Below are 23,282 nucleotides of genomic sequence, written 5' to 3' on the forward strand. Positions count from 1 at the left end.
CGACCGCCCCCCGAGTCAGTGACAGCACATGGGAGTCTATGTACTGCCCTGGTGGGGGTTATGTAGACTAACAATGAGAACATGTCTTTAAAATAATAAAAATATTTTTTTCGAAAGAACCTCTCCTCTTCTGCTATTTTCATATCAAGCAAACTAGACTGGGTTAGTTTGATCTAGACTTGCCTAGGCTTTTAGTAAAGAAAAATACCTAAAAATATAAAATCCACAGTCATGGTGCGGGACTAGGGATTATGGTAAGCGTGGAGAATACATTGCCTTCGTGGCCAGAAAATCCACGTGGTGCCACCGTATAGATAGTCATGCCCTTCCTTGCGGGGATTAGGTCAAGGTGACTGTAACACCACACAAGCAGTATCGTGATGGAGGGCAGAACGCAAACCTGGCGCTGTCAGAAGATGGTCCCATATGTATTCCTAACATGTCTGTCAGACAGCTTACGTCTCCCGTGACGACTGACTGCTGCACCAGTTATCAATGCTCCAACGTCGACTCGTATACATTCCACTTCAACCATTTCCCATTACGCGTCTTCCGACCTACATATCTGTAAGTTAAGATGTTCCTTATAGCTGCTCCCTCTATACGTCGATAAGGTTATCATTGGTTGTCATTTCACGGCGCCGAACATCAGCATCAACAGGAATATGTCCTGGAACCCGGTACAAGGTCAAAGTACACTATTGTTGGTCGCAAGAGGCAACTCAACTGAATCGGGTGTCGGGGTGGCTGGTGCCATGTTTTCAGTCACAAGGTTGCCTACCCAAAACCCTACCTTTTTTACAAGTGGGTGTCATAGAGCGGAAATACACACACACATGCACGCACAGACAAGCAAGCACGCACGCACACACACACGTACTATGGCGTAAAGAACACGCACCTAGTCATTATTGAAAGCGGAATAATTCTCGCACTATGTACATTTTATTCCTCGACGTACGTGTCACGTCAAATGCATAACAATATGATTCTATATAATTAAAACAAATGTATCGAAGAAAGACTTTCCGATGTACACGATATCTGAGTTTTCAGGTGGGAGTTAAAACAACTTGAGAGGAAATATCCTCCATCCAGTAACAACAGTCTAATGTAATCTATGCACCGTATATATAAATTCCATATATACTAGTTTTCTACGACTGTTCCATTAACAGTTCTATTACTTCGTGAGTGAGTTAGTTAGTTGGGCTTAACGCCGCTTTGATCAGTATGTCTGTTATATCAGGGCGTGTCAGCTTGATGGGGAGGGGTGGGGGGTGGGGGGGGGGGGGGGGGGGGGGGGGGAGAGAGAAGTGCTGCAGGTCTCAGAAGTTTACCACTTTGGTAAAACTCGAGAGCACGGGCGTCGTACTGACTAATCCTAATTAGGGCGAATCGGGATTCGAACCCAGGTTATTAGTTTCTGTCACACCCAAGGGGCGCAACTCTGCACAGCGAATTGCGGCGCCTTAGACGACTGAGCTACCGTTCCTCCGTATTATTCTTTGAATTTAGTTATGAGAATTGAATTTATGAGAATGACATTGACCTTCGACTCATGAAATATGTGTTCAGGGACAAATAATATCTGCTGAAGGAATGCCTTGTGAGTTGGGGCCCCTACCATGGTCTACAAAGTGACCTTTGGCCTCTGTAGCTTGTAAAAATATGATGAAATGAAGACTCCATCTATATAGATTAGGCCCGCCTTGCTCAGAACATTTTCAATTCGCTTCCTTAGGATTACTTTAATAAAACCAGTATTGCTTTGGGTCTAATATTCTCATATCAGTTTAATTTGATCCCTTTTCCGTGGAAATGAAAGTACAACACAATCTTAAAATATCTCAAATGTCAAACGGTCGTCACTGGAGTGCGCTGTTGTGAGCAGTGTGTATTAAGCCTTGCTCCAAGGCTGTAGTGAAAGAAATATCAATGGATGTGTAGTAATTCTATCCTCCTAACAGGCAAGTCTAGATATATGGACAGTAAGACTCCAGTCTCTCATAGGGACAACTTGTTCTTATTTTTTACAATGTCTAGAACTTATGATTTAAACTGATAATTATTGCCTTAGAGACTCGAGCAAGTCTATGTGTATTGAAGATGGGTAGATTCTAAGTGAGGATGCTAAACCCCACTGTGATCCCTTAGCGTGTGTAGTGTTAATGATGTAAATAAACTATACCACTTATGTTACATGTGTTCCGACTGTTCCTCCGTGAAGATATCTTCAATGTGTTTTTCTCAAAGGAAATGAATTCAAGTGTATTCGGTTTGTTTTTTTGTTGTTTAACGCCGCACTCAGCAGTATTCCAGTATATGACGGCGGTCTGTAAATAATCGAGTCTGGACCAGACAATCCAGTCACTGACATCATGAGCACCGATCTACGCAATTGGGATTCGATGACATGCATCAACCAAGTCACCGAGCCTGACCGCCCGATCCCGTTAGTCTCCCCTTATGAGAAGCATGCGTTGCTGAAGATCAATTCTAACCCGGATCTTCACGGGTCGTAGATTCTCTCCTTGTATGGATCAATGTGTTGGATCGAACCCGGATCTTCACCACTTAATTATTCAACCAACGACTAGTCAATAAAGACCAAGTACCAATAATGCGTCCTTTAGACAGTGCATCCTATGCATATGGTGGCTGTGGTTAAAGGATCTGCTCGATACGTCGAAGGCCCATGTTCGAATCCTCTCAAGTTAATAATGTGCGAGCCCCCGTGGGGATCCCACGTGCATAACAATATTAATAAACGACGACACAAATTCATTGACAAATGTCTCGTTTCTGCCCCGTACACGAAATGTGCTGTGTCCAATACCCTAGAGAATAAATTAGAAAAAACGATCCAATTCAAGTCTAGGAAGATTTAGCAAGTCTCATTGTTCTGGTTTCCATTTGGATTTTATTCTTTACTTTGTAGATTTAATATATTTTAAATAAGATATCTTTACTAATGGGACTAAATGCCAGTCTAGCCAGACGGGGAACCATTTTTGGTTGAACTTTTCGATAACTTCATGTTTTCATCGGTAGTGATTACGGAGATCAGACAGGCCCCAGTCATTGAAATGAGCGCTGGTAATAGCAAGAAACAGAACCGGTCGAAACTAGGTCCCTTCTCACAACAAGTGTATTGTTCCATTAAATACCAATCCAAAAATGTAAAGACCTACGTCCTCGTGCCTATTCTCTCTCATCCCCACTAAAATGATACGACGATGGTAACTGTAGTAGTCTTCATTAGCAACTAATGTAGCAAGGGCTATTTATTTAACGTGTGTAGCGGCTACAGTTTTAGCTGTAGTATAACAAAAGTTCACTGACCACTTAGCATCCAGCTGCGCGAAACATGCGTGGTGCACGTGCCCCTGTTTACAAAACATCAGATACTGTTGGCCACCGGTGTGGCTAGTCACGTGACCATCCAGTTGCTATGGCAGCGGTATTGTTACAAAACAAAGTGCACTGAACGCGGCGTCAGTCCTGCAAGTGATATACCACAAAATCGCTAAAGGCGTAGAATAGGTTCAGCATGGCCAGTTTTGTCAGCTGATGAATTCCAGTGCCAGTCAGTATGTGAATGTTCACTGAAGTTGCATTCGAGGAAAGTAGCCTCGTCTGTGTTTCTTAGGACGACACGAAATGCATGCCGAGATGTGTTTAGTATTGTTTGTTTGTTTGTTTTTAAACACCGCACTCAGCAATATTCCAACTATACAACGGCGGTCTGTAAATAATCGAGTCTGAATCAGACAATCCAGTGATTGATATCATGAGCATCGACCCACGCAATTGGGATACGATGACATGCATCAACCAAGTCAACCACCCGATCTAACGAGAAGCACAATCCCTTTTTACGGCAAGCATGAGTTGCTGAAGACCTATTTTAACCCGAATCTTCACGGGTCGAAGATTCTCTCGTTGTATGGAGCCTGACCACCCGAATCCGTTAGTCGCCTCTAGCATGGGTTGCTGAAAATCTACTCTCGGCATTATCTTCCGGGACCACTGAGCGCGTGCATCCTTGTATGTAGATTCCCGGGAACGATAGTATACGCTGTTGTATGTAGATTCTCTGGGAACCACATGGGGTTGTATGTTATGTCGGGCACTGTATGTTGTATGCAGTGTTGAGGCATGGAATGTTATATTTTGTGTCGGAGTCGGTGTGTAGTGTATGCCATGTCGGGCACAGATGTTGTGCGTGTATACGCTGTTGGTTGTGCTACATACACATACATGTGTCGGGCATTTCAGTTAACAAATAAAATCAATACAAATCTGGAATTCGAAACCACGACCAGCGGATCCTGGCACGACGAGGGGGCATAACTACACAGCGAAGTCCTGGCGGCATAGACGATATATCGAGTCGTTGGTTTTTTTAGACCAGAATATAAATACTATGTTGCCATATGAACTTACTAGCTAAACGTGTCTTGTAATGCATCTTCCCGAGGCAAGGGAGTTAACTGACTATACAAGTCCAGTTTCCACCCTAGCCGAACTAGGTTGCAATTTCGTGTTTCGATCGTAATGCCACCAGTAACTATTACACGTTATGTCCCTACTAGGTGCCTCCTTTTGACCAATCCGATTCAACTTTGTAACATACCTTTGCTTATACCCAGTCAAGACGATCTGATCGATAAGCAAGATCTATAGTGTTAAAAATCGGGTCTTACCTCGCGAAGTGTATCAAATTACTTGAGCACCCTATTGATTAAAAACATGAACAGATTTGGATAATATCCGTCGGCGTCCAGTTGAAGGTACACAATGTCAAGCTTCTGCAGTCGAGCGAAATCTTCACGGCAGTTTACCAATAGGATGTACATTTCATTACGCGATTTTGATTGGACTATGCATAGACCCGTTAGTCTAAAACTCCGAATTTGCAGCCAAGTTCTCCAAGGGTGAAAACTGGACTTTTAAAGTCAGTTAACTTCCTTGCTGCGGGAAGATGCTTGAAGTGTTGACATGTGATGCAACAATATGGAACAATACCTGGATATGTCGTCTCGTCAACACAATCAAGGTATAATGAGCAATGAACATATCTGAATCGGGATACATTGTGAGGCCTTCGCTACACATTGATGCGACCCGTGAAGATCCGGGGTAGAATAGGTCTTCAGGAACCCATGCTTGCCGTAAAAGGCGACTTTGGTTGTCTTAAGAGGCGACTAACGGGGATCGGGTGGTCAGGCTCGCTGACTCACTGGGTTGTCTGGTCCAGGCTCGATTATTTACAGACCGCCGCCATACAGCTGGAATGTTGCTGAGTGCGGCGTTAAACATCAAACACACAAACAACCATGTGGAAGCACAGTCTCCACGCACATGCTTTAAGTGCCATAATGCTTTCACACACACAGCTAGCTATCGTTATTTAAACCATGGCTGCTTTGTCTTTGACCGTGGCCTGACTAACTGAATTATAAGTTAAACACAACTTGGCAATGACGGAACTTCTTTTTTCCTCCATCTTTTAATTGTCTTGATGATAGAACAATTTCATGAAAAACTTTTATCGCCAGCGGGATTCGAACCCGCGAAATCCGCACTGAAGGCTAACGAATGTAGTCTTCTGCTACGGCGACATGGGAGATATTGTATGGAATTAACAACTAAATATTTACTTACATCAGTACCAATTGCTTATCCCTGTATGAATTGCGAAATGTGTTTTATGCAATTTTTATACAGTATGTTACTCTAGTATTTGTACAGTACTTGTGATTTTGTAGCTTTTCGTTCTACGAAACCAGAGACCACATAATAGATAGTATATGGTCTCTGACGAAACGAACAGATAGAAAAGAAATGACTATTATCTTGATCAGGGCTATGTTTGCTCATAATAGGCCCATCAACATGGGCAAGTAATATTTGGTTGATTGATAAATGTGCTCGAGTTGGTCCAAAATGAATGGTATACTTGCCCCGGGACATGCATTTCATAACCCACATCGGCAAAGTGCGAGGTGCACGTGCAAAAGGCTGGGGACACATTTCACGTTCTTCACGCAGGACCGACTCACACAGTGTTCTCACAGTTGAGCATAGAGTTCCTGAATATCTTTCAAAATACCTTTAACAAAACAATGTTTTTTTAAGCATTTTAGGTTCCATAAATGTTGGACATGGTTTAAGTACGTTAGACCACTCGGACCCAAGTGTCTAATCGTTGAAATGGTTGATTGCTGTGCGCCTCGTGGTTTAGCGAACCCTTTCAACGATCAGACACTGGGTCCTCGTGGTCTAACCTATACATAACGTTTTCGTAACAAACCGAAGTATCTTTAGAACCTAAGATAAAAATTGTTCCTGCAAGCAATCTCGAGACGTTTCTCAAATATCACAAGTATCACACGTGTATTTGATAGTGACATCTTGGTTTACCTGTAATATGCGATCTGCCCCGGCTATGCGGCTGTGTTGCGCGCGATAGCACTCATATCTCCCCTCCCATTAGAGCAACATGCAGAGGGGAATCACGTTTCAAAAGTGCCAAAATAATGGTAATAATTTCACAGGTGGCGTTGTTAAAAACAAATTAGACATATTTATCCCACATACATTTAACGATATATGAACAACACGTCAGTCACATGGTAGAAGAAGGAAAAAGTTAAGAGATCGTTCTGGGGAAATATGTCCGCGTTACGTGAAGGCGGGATCTACATGGCAGATAACAGGAGGTTTTGGGGGAGATTAATTGCATCATTTATTGCAGCAACAGGATGAGGCAGCTGAAGAGGGATGCTATCTCCCTCCCCACAACGCCACACAGCTGCCCTATTCGCGACACTTTCACACAGTGCGTGCAGAGAGATAGGCATTACACACAGAAAGGCATTGTTACTTTTTGGAAAGAGCGACCTACATAACATGATGCGTGGAGACAGAGACCTCATTAATCCAAGAGAGACACAATTACATGATGTAAACAGAGGCCTGATTACGCGATGTTTACTGACTGACAGTTCACTACTCAAAGAGTGAGTGAGTGAGTGAAAATTTAACGTCAGATCGGCACATTTCAGTCTTATCGTGATGAGTAAGAGAGATACACGAGAAACTAAGGACACACTTTACGCACTTTGAGAAACTAATGACACTTTACGCACTTTGAGAAACTAATGACACTTTACGCACTTTGAGAATGTAACGACACACTTTACGCACTTTGAGAAACTAACGACACTTTACTCGATTTGAGAAACTAATGACACTTTACGCGATTTGAGAAACTAATGACACCCTTTGAGAAATTAATGACACTTAACGCAATTTGAGAAACTAATGGCACTTTACGCGATTTGAGAAACTAAGGACACTTTACGCACTTTGAGAAACTAATGACACTTTACGCACTTTGAGAATGTAACGACACACTTTACGCACTTTGAGAAACTAACGACACTTTACTCGATTTGAGAAACTAATGACACTTTACGCGATTTGAGAAACTAATGACACCCTTTGAGAAATTAATGACACTTAACGCAATTTGAGAAACTAATGGCACTTTACGCGATTTGAGAAACTAAGGACACTTTACGCACTTTGAGAAACTAATGACACTTTACGCACTTTGAGAATCTAACGACACACTTTACGCACTTTGAGAAACCAACGACACTTTACTCGATTTGAGAAACTAATGACACTTCACGCGATTTGAGAAACTAATGACACCCTTTGAGAAATTAATGACACTAAACGCAATTTGAGAAACTAATGGCACTTTACGCGATTTGAGAAACTAAGGACACTTTACGCACTTTGAGAAACTAATGACACTTTACGCACTTTGAGAAACTGATGACACATTACGCAAATTGAGGAACTAGTCACACTTTACGCACTTTGAAAAATTAACGACACACTTTACACAATTTGAGAAATTCATCACACACTTTACGCAAAATGAGAATCTAATGACAAACTATATCATAATAATATAAAGTCCATTGATAGTGCGCCAGTTTCCATTCACCCGGTGAATACTCATGGCGCTATACTGAGTTGACCCCGGTCTTTGTATCAGCGTGCACTCACACGCCATTCTCAGCTCCATGGGAGGTATACAGTTTGTGAATAAATACATAAAGTGTAGCTCGTGAAATATAACATAAAGATAGTAGCACTCGTTACATACTGCCCCACAGAGAACACCAGGTTAGATTTGACCCCCAGCAACCTGTGCTGGTCGTAACAGGAGACTATACGGACTGGGTGGTCAGGCTCGGTGAGTTGGTTGTTTGCGTGTCATCGTACCCCCGTTGCTCATGATATCGATCACTGGATTTAGTGGTCTAGATTTGATTATTTACAGGCCGATGTGATACAGCTGGAACGTTAAACAACAAACAAACAAACAAACAAACAACATACCACTTATAGACAGATACAAGTGGTTATAATATGTACATTCACATACTCTCACCAGACATGCTGGTGATACTGACTGTATACAAAACAGGTTGTGAGGTGAAATGGGGTTTAACGTCACATTCATGTGTGTGTGTGTGTGTGTGTGTGTGTGTGTGTGTGTGTGTTTGTGTGTTTGTGTGTGTGTGTGTGTGTGTGTGTGTGTGTGTGTGTGTGTGTGTGTGTGCACTAATCCGGACTAGTTGTATAGTGGAAACCCATTGAGATACCATGCTGCAGTTTGAACATGGATATCCCACTCAGACACAGTATACTGACTCCGAGCCGAGCAGTCCTTCTTTCATCCCATAAATGCCAAACGCCAGGCAAGCTAACATCAAGCACCATCTTTTAAATACTTTTTGTATGACGTGGCCAGGGAATAGAACTCCCGACCTTCCATTCTCCAGGCACGTGCTCTATCCAATAAACCACGAGGCAGGCATATAAACAATATCTCGTTAAATACCGTTTACAGATTAGAAGTGAGTGAATGAGTATGGTTTTACGCCGCTTTTAGCAATATTCCAGCAATATCACGGCGGGGGACACCAGAAATGGGCTTTACACATTGTACCCATGTCGGGAATCGAACCCGGATCTTCGGCGTGACGAGCGGACGCTTTAACCACTAAGCTACCCGACCGCCCCTACAGATAGAAACGCACGGTACATACTGCACAAAGATTGCACCATTCGTTACGTGACGCAAGCAGATGACGAGATATCAACACATGCTCTGCTCTGATTATAAGCCTAATTCTTTCAGCGGCCACGGTTCGTATGACCGCAGACTGTTAAATTCAGTGACAATGTTATCGCGAGACGAATCTGTTATTGCGTGTAATGTAGCTACTATATGGCATGCTCAGAACAGCCTAACCGAGGTATTAACGTTCTATAGTGATCGGGTTAATGCCATGGGCGTACTTGAAACATGAACATATTGGTGGCCTGGTCAAACCTCTAATGAGTCACGTCAAGATACATCTCATGTTGTAGAGATGGCATACTTGTCTGTCATACAGACCCTGAAACAAATATATCCAATACAGCCCATGCAAGTCTATATTTAGCAAGTCTAGATAACTGAAAATGAAGAGACTCGTAGTCTGTCATACAGACCCTGAAATAAATATATCCAATACAGCCCATGCAATTCTATAATATTTAGCAAGTCTAGATAATTGAAAATGAAGAGAGTCTATCTCTGGGCTCCTTTTTACTATTTTTCATAAATGTAATTTAACAACTGTTTAATCCGTAAAATATGTTCATGTGACTGACGAGATGTTAGTCTAGTAACATACAATCGAGAACATTTCTCAGAACAATTCTACATTACAGGATTAGAACGACCATGTTGGTCGCGATGTGTGTGTATTGTATACCATTCTATACAGAAATCCCTGGTTTTATTTCTTCCACCTGTATGCGTGCTTAGAGCAGCCTTCATAGACGCTGCCGTATATCTGCATGAGATTCCTGACAGTGGTGAGCGATCTACGAGGGCCTGTTTCACAAAACACCGATACACACACTGTCTACCTGGACTGATAACAGTAATATACTATCTCAACTATTCCCATCTGACCATGGGTGTACATACCTCTCTGTCTGTTTGAGGTCCTAGTATCAAGGGAGGGTGTGTAAGATCCTCTGTAGACACTCAGACTCTGCCAGGAGTAGGATCCCGGGGGTCACCTGTCGGTCTCGTCCGCTGTCGGAACTCGCTCAAACTAGCTCCTTTCTGTGTTGGCGAAACATCCACAGAACTCCAGCTTAAGCTACAAGTGTCTCTTTCCTCGATGTTTACAGTTATGAGTAAACACAGGACGTGAGAATCTCGGATAACACGGACGGACGAACGGACAATGCGAAGTCGTTACCGTTAGATGGCTGAGCACCCGAACCAGCCTACAGTACTTATTGGGCGATCCTGGCATCGGTGTTTGGTTTCGTGACGTCAGACGCGCGCAGTAGCGCGAGCCAGGCACGCGCCCGGCAATGGTTAAGTCGGCCATGGTGGTAGCTCTCCCCTATCTATCTGAGTGTATCTCATGGATTCCTCTGCATCCACTCAGGTTGTCTCTCTCCATCATTTTATGTCGGCCATAACACTGGTGGCAACTGTGCTGTCGTCGCCGCGAGTCGCCCGAGACGGCTGAAGAAACAGGTTGATGCAAGGTGTGTGTCAGTGTCCTTGTCCGTGATATGTCGCATAAAATGATGACACAGTTGCCTTATTAACGATATATGATAATATCATAGTTCTTTTAATTACAATGTGTGAGACAACGGGTGTGTATGTAAACACGATACAGGAGGTCGTCTTTCTTCGCAGATACAGTTCCTCAGAGTAATAGTGCTGAAATATTGATAAAAAGGTACGTGGGGAGGGGACGGTCATTTATGTGTGTGTGTGTGTGTGTGTGTGTGTGTGTGTGTGTGTGTGTGTGCGTGCGTGCGTGTGTGTGTGTCACAGTCATGGCGCAGGACTAGACAATGGGCAGACGGACCCTTTAAAATATATATCTCTTCCCGACCATTATATCACGCACACCATTTCTATTTCATCCCCCTTCTCACCCCTATAAGCATGTTTGTCCCCTTTTCAGATCTGAAATAAAAGGGGGTCCATAATAGAATTATTTTAATTGAACCTAATCCGAAACGGTTTTTTTATGACTTGTGGTGCGAGGCAACTTAATTGTTGGATGGTCAGGATCGTGCTGGTCTGGTGACGTGGATGACGTGGTCAATCGCTGATCGGGGGTGGTCGGGTAGCATGCTGGTTAAAGCTATCGCTTGTCACGCCGAAGACCCGGGTTCGATTCTCGACATGGGTACAATGTGTGAATCCCATTAGCGATATTGCTGGAATATCACGGTAAGCAATAGCAGATACTCCCTTCTACAGATCGAGGATAGGTGGGGGTGGGGGGTTTGGGGTTCAGGAAATGATTCGACCTGATTGGTTCCTAAAGCTAGTGTTGACAGTTTGAAGTGGCTCCGATTTGTCTCCGTGCGTCAGCCGCACAGTGTGTTTTCCGAACAGAGAGAAGTCCTGCAAAGTTCGTGATGATAATGGATGTTATAATGCGCAGAATCCACCCACTGACGCGTGCTCACGGCACTGTTTTATGATCCCGATCAATGGAGTGAGTGGGTTTGATTTTTCGCCGTTTTTAGCAATATTCCAGCAATATCACGGCGAGGGACACCAGAAATGGGCTTCACACATTGTACCCATGTCGGGAATCGAACCCGGGTCTTCGGCGGAGTATACAACCCACGCTACCGTATGGACGTTAGGCGGGTTCACAGTCACATTTCCATCTCATCCTCCCGGGTACCCTGTTCACTGCTGGGGGATACAGGAGCATATTCGAACAGTCACTTGCCTGTGGAGACTCAACCGGTAGGTCAACTCAACTCAAAGCTCCAGATACTCTCAGGATTCAACTTGTCGAACACGGTCACCCATCCACCTACTCTCCGCAAACCAACGTTGCATAACTTGATCAGGGAGTCTATGTCGACTTGTATAGTCTCCGTGGCTTGGTGTTGCTTGATTTGTGACCTTTGCGCTGTGCACAGGACCACGATTGAGTGAGTGATCATTGTTTGACGCCGCATCAGCAATTTTGCAGATATAGGCGTCCAGATATGTGTCTAATCGCAGACAAATATCACATTCAAGGACACAGGACCACGTACCAGGATGAGATGAGGTGGACACATATTGCCAAGCAGGCGGTATAAAGTATCCTTGTCCTCATTCTATTATAGTGATAATACGATACTGATATATACATATTGACACATGTCCATCCCCCATACAAAATACCATTGAGATAGACAGAGGGGGTACGTGTGGCCCAGTCGTCTATGGCGCCGAATTCGCTGTACAGAGTTACGTCCCTTGGACACGCCAGAAACCCATGAATGTGGGTTCGAATTCCGGTTCGCTCAGATTATGTTTCTAGGTTTGTCAGCACCATACCCGTGCTTGTGGGTTTCACTAAAGTGGTAAACGTCTGATACCTGCATCACTTCGGGCTCTCCTCCCACATTAAACTGACACGCCGTGATATAACTGGAATACTGTTAAAAGCGGCGTTAAACCCAACTCACTCACTGTGATAAACGTCCCGTGAAGATTCCTGGTTAGAACTGGTCTTCTGCAACCCATGCTTGTCGTAAGAGGCGACTAACTTGATCGGGTGGTCAGGCTCGCAGATTTGCTTGATGCATGTCATCGTATCCCAACTGCGTAAATCGATGCTCATGATGTCAATCACTGGATTGTCTGGTCCAGACTCGATTATTTACAGACCGGCGTCATATAGCTGGAATATTGCTGAGTGCGGCGCTAAACAACAAACATCATCACATCACTGTGGTAGACAGATGCCAATATTTATCGACGGTTTACCTACTCTGCAGTGTTACGACAATTGTACCACACAATATCATTGTTTGAACACAACGTAGGCTGTCCACTGCCAGCTACATAAACTACAATGAAACACCAAGTACATTGATACACGTGTGAGGAACATATTTGTTGATGAAAGTAAAAGTATAGTAAAAACGTCCATAAAATACCTCGTCCGGCAAGCATTCAACTAGCAAAGTGGAGTTACCTCCCTTCCTTCAGACGCCTGCCGTTGTTCGACGATCTTGTATGACAGTTGACGTTTTTCAGATTTCCGTACATGTCATTAGGTTAATTAAAAGGTCATGCATTGCTATCGATGTTTCCACCATCCTGTCTTTGCCCGAAAGGGCAAAATATATCGGTGTTTGGTTCCCATAGTGTTTGTGGGCGACATATAGCATGGAGATGTGCCGACACACTGACACTGGAGTGGTTGGTTGAGTTGGGTTTAACGCCGCTTTTAACAGTATTCCAGTTATATCACGGCGTGACACTGGAATGAAATATGGAGCTAGGCCTATACAGTAGCGAGAAGGTTTGACAGTACTGCAGCAAAATAGTTAACAGGATTAAACTGGTGGTCGTGATGGAGAATCCAGCTGTGGTTTCCCCGCATTATTCCAGCTGTATGACTGCGGTTAGCAAATAAGCCAGTCTGGACCAGACAATCCAGTGATTGATATCAAGAGCATCGATCCACGCAATTAGGATACGACGACATGCATCAACTAGGTCAGCGAGTCTGACCACCCAATCTTACGAAAAAGCCTTTTACGGCAAGCATGGGTTGCTGAAGACCTATTTTAACCCGGATCTTCACGGGTCGTATATTCTCTCGTTGTATGGATCAATGTGTTGAATCGAACCCGGATCTTCACCACATAATTTACTTAACCAACAACATAATTAATCAATAACGGCCTAGGACCAATAATGCGTCCTTTATATAGTGCATCCTATGCATATGGTGGCTGTGGTTAAAGATGTGTGTGTGTGTGTGTGTGAGAGAGAGAGAGAGAGAGAGAGAGGGAGCCTTTTAAACAGACGACAGTAAGAAACGATTGGTTTCAGAGATTTCCTGGTTTTATTTCGGTTTATTTATTCCAACAAACATTATCACCAACAAACAATGGAATGTTTTAATGAAAATTTAACAAAATCTATCTTACAAACACCGCTTCGTCAGAGGATAATGATGTACACTTGTAGAAAACAGTTACCAAGAGCGAACGGCCTCCACGCTCAAGACGCACATAACATATCATAGGTTGCGTTTGAGGACATATAACGACATTTGCTCTTTTATTAATAATAGTCCGTGTAATCTGTAAAAGTAGAAATATGATCAAGGAAACCTTTTCTGAACTACGTGAGTTGAGTACGTGAAGATCACAGATAGCTCGTGCAGTTAGTTTGTATTTAAATTCAATCAGTTCATCTCATTTGTTATAGACCTAAGAACAAATGCACGGCAAAGCATATCTGTTAGTACATTATATACCTATTATAAAAATAGTCTGTCGATTTAGTTGACGTTGTTGTCAATTAGACGAAAATAATCTAGGATATAACATTCTAGGCCGTGATATACTTCGTATAGTCACAACAATCCAAACTCTTGAAAGACATTTGTATGGTTGTATGGTTGCATCGTCACCGTGCAAGCTATAGATTCTGACAGCACTATTGCACTAAGGGACAGCACTCTTGCACTAAGGGACAGCACTCTTGCACTAAGGGACAGCACTCTTCGCTGCCTCATATTATTTTCTCCTATTTCAAAATCATTTATGAAAGTAAACGTGATTTTGCTGTAAGCTTGTTACAAGAATAATGACTATAAAAATACAATAATCAAAAATAGCAATATACAGTAGTACATATTTGAGTCACGATACGCCAACCTTTCGTACGTATCATACGTAATTTGAGCCGATTATGCGCAAAAGTCTCCATGTTCCAAGCGTCCTTGCCAAAAGCAGGTTGTTGCTATTAACCAGTTTTGTATTTAACCCCTACGACTGGTTAATTTAGGCTCGTTCTAAAAATATTTTGCAGATATATTTAGTTTTTTCTTTGTTGCGTGACCATCCTTACCATCAGGCGGAGTTATCGTAAAACTTCGAAAACAGTATTTCTTGAAATTCAGAATTAAAGAAACAAACATCAATAAATGCATGGTGTTTCGAATCGCAAGGTTTAATACAAATTGCGATACAACGATTCATAGGGGAGCCTTGACACACCTGGTGACGCACATGTATGTTTCCTGGAATTCTCATAAATGACGAATCGGATACATTTCAGAAAGCCTCAATTATGTAAGTAGCAATTGTACATGGATAATTATATTAGTGAGCGATGATATACAAAAACACAGCATAGTAGTAGCATAGTAACGGACTGATCATAAATTTTACGGGGGTTGAAATTAAGGGGTGGTCATAAAAAACATAACATAGTGAAAGTGGGACAAATAAAAAAAGGTTAAATAAGTTGGGTGTGTCACCAATAGATGATGCAGTCCAATCACCTCACCCCCCCCCCCCCCCCCCCCCTAATAATACATGACCAGTCCTTAAAGTAGCATGGCAAGTGGTATTTACAAGATCCAGCGGTCCAGGGCACCGTTCCACAAAGTGATCTTAGCGTCTTACTTATCTTAAGCCAGTGTGAAAGTATGAGAGTTATGATCACCTTAGAGACAAGATGGCTTTGTGGAACGGGGCCCAGCTCGCTATACTCTGAGCATTTTAATATCAAACTGAAAATGAGCGAAAAGAAGGATAGCGTCAGGGTGTATTATCTGAGCTGGGTTTCGTCTCCATTTATCAGTGTCGGTGTACAAAGGGAGACAAGCCATCTCAGTCTTGCCCGAGTTGTGTCCCCTAAATCCGGTAAGTCGGGTTGTCGATGCCGAGTTTGACGTCCACGTCGTCGGCATCCAAGGGGGATTTGTCTTCCTCTCCCATAGCTTCCTCCTTCTTCTCCGGGATGACCTCGTTCTCGTACACTGGGGGCTTCTCCTTGTAGGCTGGGGGCATGGGCACTCCCGTTAGTGAGTAGATGGCGTTCTCGTAAGCTGGGGGAGGTGGTGTGGCTTGAGGCTCCCGGCGACGGTGGCGACGACACAGCACGGCAATGATGATGATGACAACGACGAGGAGGAGGAATGCGATGCCACTTCCGATAAACATGAGGGCTTTGTCCTTGGTATAACTGTCATGGTTTTTGTTAATGAGCGCGGCTGAAAAAGAAAAGAAAGAGGTGAGTGAGCGAGTGAGTGAAGTTAATCATATCATAATACGTCATATCATTGTACGTCATAGCAGTATTAACAGGTTAAAACAATGTATGTATTTAGTAGGGACAAAAATTTAACTAGACCGCCTCCCTGGTCTAGTGGATAGAGCGTCTGCCCGGAGAGCGGAAGGTGGGTGGCTCCATCCCCTGGCCGTATCATATCAAAAGACGTTAAGGATTGTAATAGCGGATATTGTTACCCTGCCTAGCGCTTGGAGTGAGTGAGTTTTACGCCGCTTTTAGCAATATTCCAGCAATATCACGGAGGGGGACACCAGAAATGGGCTTCACACATTGTACCCATGTCGGGAATCGAACCCGGGTCTTCGGCGTGACGAGCGAACGCTTTAACCACCAGGCTACCCGACCGCCCCTCCCTAATATTCTTTGCGTTCATGTTTCCATTAACTGAAAAAATTTGTTAGGCTACGCCCACTAATGGATTATAGTTTCCTGATTGGCTGATAAAAGAATGGGCGGGGCTTGTGTTGCATTATTGCACTGAACGACGCCACTGATTTCGTATTGTTCTCTGCAAGTTTTTATTTTAATGTGCAATCAGTTATAATTTTTGGCGCGGATTTACACAGTGCGCGCGTCTTTTTTATGTTTATACCTCTGTAAGCGCAAAAAAATATTGAAGTCAATTCTGAAGTAGCACATTCCAATTGTGTTAGGTACGTCACAACATGATCAAAAGCCTACTCCGACCGAAAATTGAGCATCTTACCGCTTTCTGGGACCTTGACAAAGAAGTGGCAGCGGGCGATGTTCCCTTCGTAGTCTTCGGAGATATAGACAACAGGGTGATCTCCCTTCTTGAAGTAGTCTCCGGACTTATGGCGGGAGATGGGGGGACGGACGAGCCCCACGTTATCCTCTGCCTGGGGCATTTCCCACGTGGCCTGTCCCTCCTTGGGCAGGTAGACGTCCGTCGGGCAGAAGGTGAAGTTGGGCGCGTGGACGTCTGGGGAGACAACATCGTTGTAGTCAAGGTCGTGACCATCACATCAATATTTCTGCAAACGCTCTCTAAGAACGTCCAATTTAGTTTTTATTTCAGCCACGCTGTTTAATAAAGGAAATCGGAAGTAAACTCCCGTGCAAAACAAAGTATACATCAGGGTATTATTGTTGTGTCTTGGACATTAAGTTTACAGTGTTTCGGCGACGGTTTTCAACCTAGTCACTCACTCACCCAATTGAAACATTTTGTTGATTTGTTTTCAGGGTGGTTTTCGCAAAGGATATTCCACCATCGAAAACAATTTTACATTGCAAAGTATTATACAAAAGTATATCTCCAAAACTAAAGGTAGTTTTTATTGTTCATTTGTTGATTTCCGTAAAGTTCACACCTACCAGGGATCGTTGAAAGTCGTTCGTTACATCCGTAGTTCGTGAATTCGAAATGATGCTAAGTAGAGATGCAGTTTGGCTCTGTGGTCTAATGCGCCGCAATTCGCTGTGCAGAGTTGCGTCCCTTCTGCACGCAATGAACCTGTGATTGTAGGTTCGAATCCCGATTCACCACGATTATGTTTCTAGGTTTGTCAGCACCATAGCCAAGCTCGTGGTTTCACCCAAAAAATTAATGGTCTGAGACCTGCATCATTTTTCCTCCCACATATTTGACGCGCCGAAAAATAACTGGAACACGGTGTTGAACCAACTCGCTCTATCACTCACTCACACTATAACTATTTCTGCGCCATTACTGACAGATCAGGTGCACCAAGCTCACACTATTTAAAGCAACATACCTCGGATTCTGACATGGAACTTGCAAAGAGCGAAATTTCCCCTAGCGTCCCGGGATGAGGTAGCGATGACAATATCGTAGTTCTGCCCGCCAATGCCTGCCGTGAACACTGTTTTGGGCAGTAGGACAGCGAGGACCGCGCCCTTGTGATCACGTGCGTGCAACATCAGGGGCGGCAACCGTGCCTCGTTCTTGTCGTGAGCGACATCGATTGTGACGAGCACCACGGGGCAGTTGAGGAAGCGGGGCTCTGTTGAACAGACAATTGATAATCATGCCTCAGACTGTTGAAAATATATAGAAATTGTTTGCCGCAAGATACATTGCTGCAAAATGTTTTTTAGTTTTCTTTATAAAGGCCAACATTTTAATTTCTGTTTTTTTTTCAGCTGAAGCTGAAACAATATGAAGTATCCATACAAATTTCGGACTAATGCTAGTGTTGTAGTGCTATCGCTCTGGGGTACCATGCCGCAGTTTAACATGGATACCCCACTCGGACAATATACTGACTCCGAGCCGACCAGGGGGTTTCATCCCCAATTGCCGAGCGGCAGGCAGAGTAACATGAAGTACCATCTTTAAACGTCAATTGGTATGACGCGGCCAGGGATCGAACCACGCACCTTCCGTTCTCCAGGAGGACGCTCTATATGACATCGATATAACTTACCATTATACACTTCAGGCGCTTCTGTTACCGGTTGATCTGTGAAACAAGGTAAATATGCGATGCTTATTCAAATTAAACACGAATAAAACAAAATTGCGGTCACAATACTTAGTAGCTTTGAATGTGGTTAGGTCATATCAAAAGAGAGCGTTTTATTGCCTGGATACAACACGCCATGTTGGACAGTCCTAAAACACTCTACACCCGCGTCTGGTGAGTGAGTAAGTATGGTTTTACGCCGCTTTTAGCAATATTCCAGCAATATCACGGCGGGGGACACCAGAAATGGGCTTCACACATTGTACCCATGTCGGGAATCGAACCCGGGTCTTCGGCGTGACGAGCGAACGCTTTAACCACTGGGCTACCCGACCGCCCCTGAAACAATATGAAGTCTCCATACAAATTTCGGATTAATGCCAGTATTGTAGTGCTATCGCTCGGGGGTACCATGCCGCAGTTTAACATGGATACCCCACTCGGACAATATACTGACTCCGAGCCGACCAGGGGGTTTCATCCCCAATTGCCGAGCGGCAGGCAGAGTAACATGAAGTACCATCTTTAAACGTCAATTGGTATGACGCGGCCGGGGATCGAACCACGGACCTTCCGTTCTCCAGGAGGACGTTCTATATGACATCGATATAACTTACCATGATCCACTTCAGGCGCTTCTGTTACCGGTGGATCTGTGAAACAAAGTAAATATGCGATGCATATTCAAATTAAACACGAATAAAACAAAATTGCGGTCACAATATTTAGTAGCTTTGAATGTGGTTAGGTCATATCAAAAGAGAGCGTTTTATTGCCTGGATACAACACGCCATGTTGGACAGTCCTAAAACACTCTACACCTGCGTCTGGTGAGTGAGTGAGTATGGTTTTACGCCGCTTTTAGCAATATTCCAGCAATATCACGGCGGGGGACACCAGAAATGGGCTTCACACATTGTACCCATGTCGGGTATCGAACCCGGGTCTTCGGCGTGACGAGCGAACGCTTTAACCACTAGGCTACCCGACCGCCCCTGAAACAATATGAAGTCTCCATACAAATTTCGGATTAATGCCAGTATTGTAGTGCTATCGCTCGGGGGTACCATGCCGCAGTTTAACATGGATACCCCACTCGGACAATATACTGACTCCGAGCCGACCAGGGGGTTTCATCCCCAATTGCCGAGCGGCAGGCAGAGTAACATGAAGTACCATCTTTAAACGTCAATTGGTATGACGCGGCCAGGGATCGAACCACGCACCTTCCGTTCTCCAGGAGGACGCTCTATATGACATCGATATAACTTACCATTATCCACTTCAGGCGCTTCTGTTACCAGTGGATCTGTGAAACAAGGTAAATATGCGATGCTTATTCAAATTAAACACGAATAAAACAAAATTGCGGTCACAATATTTAGTAGCTTTGAATGTGGTTAGGTCATATCAAAAGAGAGCGTTTTATTGCCTGGATACAACACGCCATGTTGGACAGTCCTAAAACACTCTACACCTGCGTCTGGTGAGTGAGTGAGTATGGTTTTACGTCGCTTTTAGCAATATTCCAGCAACATCACAGCGGGGGACACCAGAAATGGGCTTCACACATTGTACCCATGTCGGGAATCGAACCCGAGTTTTCGGCGTGACGAGCGAACGCTTATACCAAAAGGCTACCCGACCGCCCCTCCCGCGTCTGGTGTTAAGTAGGTTATAATGTCTAACGTATAGCAGCTTACAATATATATGTATAAGTTTAAAATCGAAAAATGCACGTGAACATAGACACTAAACACTGAAGTATGCTGCACACTGACACGAAAGCACCGTGACACTTAAAGCATGTGCGTGGAAACTGAGTTTCCAAATCGTTGTTGTTTGTTTGTTGATCAACGCCGGACTCAGCAATATTCCAGCTATATGACGGCGGTCCGTAAATAATCGAGTCTGGACCAGGCAATCCAGTGATTGACATAATGAGCATCGATCCACGCAATTGTGATACGATGACATGCGTCAACCAAGTCAGTGAGCCTGACCACCCGATTCGTTAATCGCCTCTTACGACAAGCAATATACATATATGGCAAGCATGGGTTGCTGAAGATTTCTTCTACCCCGGATCTTCACGGGTCGCTTCCTTACGGCACATGGGGTAGACTAGATACGAACAGTATACATATGCACGTGTAACCTGTCAAAGCAGACATCAGATCTGTAATACTTCCTCGAACACATACACGATCATGTGTAGGTCGACGTGACAAACACAAGTATAGATCGGGTTCACATACACATGCATGTGTGGTGCCATTTCTGACAAGAGTACACGTGAAGAGTCGTTACAGACACACGCACGTGCTTAGACGTTAAAACTAGACTCGTGCACGTGTGCGCCGCCTTTACAGACACAGTGGACATGGCCATCGCCGTTACAGACACATACATTTGTACATACCCGTGTACGCCGGCGTCAAATATACATGCACACCGACGTCAGATATACATGCACACCGACGTCAAATACACATGCACACCGACGTCAAATGTACATGCACCCCGACGTCAAATATTCATGCACACCGACGTCAAATATACATGCACACCGACGTCAAATACACATGCACAAAGACGTCAAATGTACATGCACACCGACGTCAAATATACATGCACACCGACGTCAAATATACATGCACACCGATATCAAATATACATGCACACCGACGTCAAAAGTACATGCACACCGACGTCAAATATACATGCATACCGACGTCAAATATACATGCACACCGATATCAAATATACATGCACACCGACGTCAAATATACATGCACACCGACGTCAAATATACATGCACACCGACGTCAAATATTCATGCACACCGACGTCAAAAGTACATGCACACCGACGTCAAATACACATGCACACAGACGTCAAATATACATGCACACCGACGTCAAATATACATGCACACCGATATCAAATATACATGCACACCGACGTCAAATACACATGCACACCGACGTCAAATATACATGCATACCGACGTCAAATATACATGCACACCGATATCAAATATACATGCACACCGACGTCAAATATACATGCACACCGACGTCAAATATACATGCACACCGACGTCAAATATTCATGCACACCGACGTCAAAAGTACATGCACACCGACGTCAAATACACATGCACACAGACGTCAAATATACATGCACACCGACGTCAAATATACATGCACACCGACGTCAAATATACATGCACACCGACGTCAAAAGTACATGCACACCGACGTCAAATATACATGCACACAGACGTCAAATACACATGCACACCGACGTCAAATATACATGCACACCGACGTCAAATATTCATGCACACCGACGTCAAAAGTACATGCACACCGACGTCAAATACACATGCACACCGACGTCAAATATACATGCACACCGACGTCAAATATACATGCACACCGACGTCAAATACACATGCACAAAGACGTCAAATGTACATGCACACCGGCGTCAAATATACATGCACACCGACGTCAAATATACATGCACACCGACGTCAAAAGTACATGCACACCGACGTCAAATATACATGCACACCGACGTCAAAAGTACATGCAAAAAGACGTCAAATATACATGCACACCGATATCAAATATACATGCACACCGACGTCAAATATACATGCACACCGACGTCAAATATACATGCACACCGACGTCAAATATTCATGCACACCGACGTCAAAAGTACATGCACACCGACGTCAAATACACATGCACACAGACGTCAAATATACATGCACACCGACGTCAAATATACATGCACACCGACGTCAAAAGTACATGCACACCGACGTCAAATATACATGCACACCGGCGTCAAATATACATGCACACCGGCGTCAAATACACATGCACCAAGACGTCAAATGTACATGCACACCGACGTCAAATACACATGCACATCGACGTCAAATATACATGCACACCGACGTCAAATATACATGCACACCGACGTCAAATATACATGCACACAGACGTCAAATATTCATGCACACCGACGTCAAATACACATGCACAAAGACGTCAAATGTACATGCACACCGACGTCAAATACACATGCACACCGACGTCAAATATACATGCACACCGACGTCAAATACACATGCACACCGACGTCAAATATACATGCACACCGACGTCAAAAGTACATGCACACCCACGTGAGATATACATGCACACCGACGTCAAATATGCATGCCACCGACGTCAAATATACATGCACACCGACGTCAAATATACATGCACACCGATATCAAATATACATGCACACCGACGTCAAATACACATGCACACCGGCGTCAAATATACATGCATACCGACGTCAAATACACATGCCCACAGACGTCAAATATACATGCACACCAACGTCAAATATACATGCACACAGACATCAAATATACATGCACACCGGCGTCAAATACACATGCACACAGACGTCAAATATTCATGCACACCAACGTCAAATATACATGCACACAGACATCAAATATACATGCACACCGACGTCAAATATACATGCACACCGACGTCAAATATACATGCACACCGACG

General features: G+C 43.9%; 2 protein-coding genes across 5 annotated transcripts in view; both read right to left on the reverse strand.

Moving 5' to 3' along the window:
* LOC124152084 overlaps positions 1–10,479 on the reverse strand; it is a 30,512-nt gene extending 20,033 nt beyond the window's left edge. Inside the window, exon 1 of the mRNA XM_046524833.2 lies at positions 10,073–10,479. The gene's annotated coding sequence lies outside the window, so the exon portion shown is untranslated. The remainder of the gene's footprint in view (positions 1–10,072) is intronic.
* Positions 10,480–13,968: 3,489 nt separating this feature from the next.
* The window catches only part of LOC124152086, a 29,834-nt gene continuing 20,520 nt past the window's right edge, over positions 13,969–23,282 (reverse strand). Inside the window, exons 8-13 of one of the 4 annotated variants that reach the window (XM_048380658.1) lie at positions 19,958–19,993; positions 19,302–19,337; positions 18,646–18,681; positions 17,974–18,222; positions 16,941–17,177; positions 13,969–16,154 (exon numbers count right to left, since the gene is read on the reverse strand). In XM_048380658.1, the coding sequence (XP_048236615.1) occupies positions 15,796–16,154; positions 16,941–17,177; positions 17,974–18,222; positions 18,646–18,681; positions 19,302–19,337; positions 19,958–19,993 (953 nt within the window). In that variant the 3' untranslated portion in view covers positions 13,969–15,795. The remainder of the gene's footprint in view (positions 16,155–16,940; positions 17,178–17,973; positions 18,223–18,645; positions 18,682–19,301; positions 19,338–19,957; positions 19,994–23,282) is intronic. The other 3 variants (XM_048380659.1, XM_046524836.2, XM_046524837.2) reach the window with 3 other exon arrangements.

This window comes from Haliotis rufescens, unplaced genomic scaffold (genome assembly GCF_023055435.1).
Source record: "Haliotis rufescens isolate VD_foot unplaced genomic scaffold, xgHalRufe1.0.p SCAF_32, whole genome shotgun sequence".
Classification (NCBI taxonomy): Eukaryota; Metazoa; Mollusca; class Gastropoda; order Lepetellida; family Haliotidae; genus Haliotis; species Haliotis rufescens.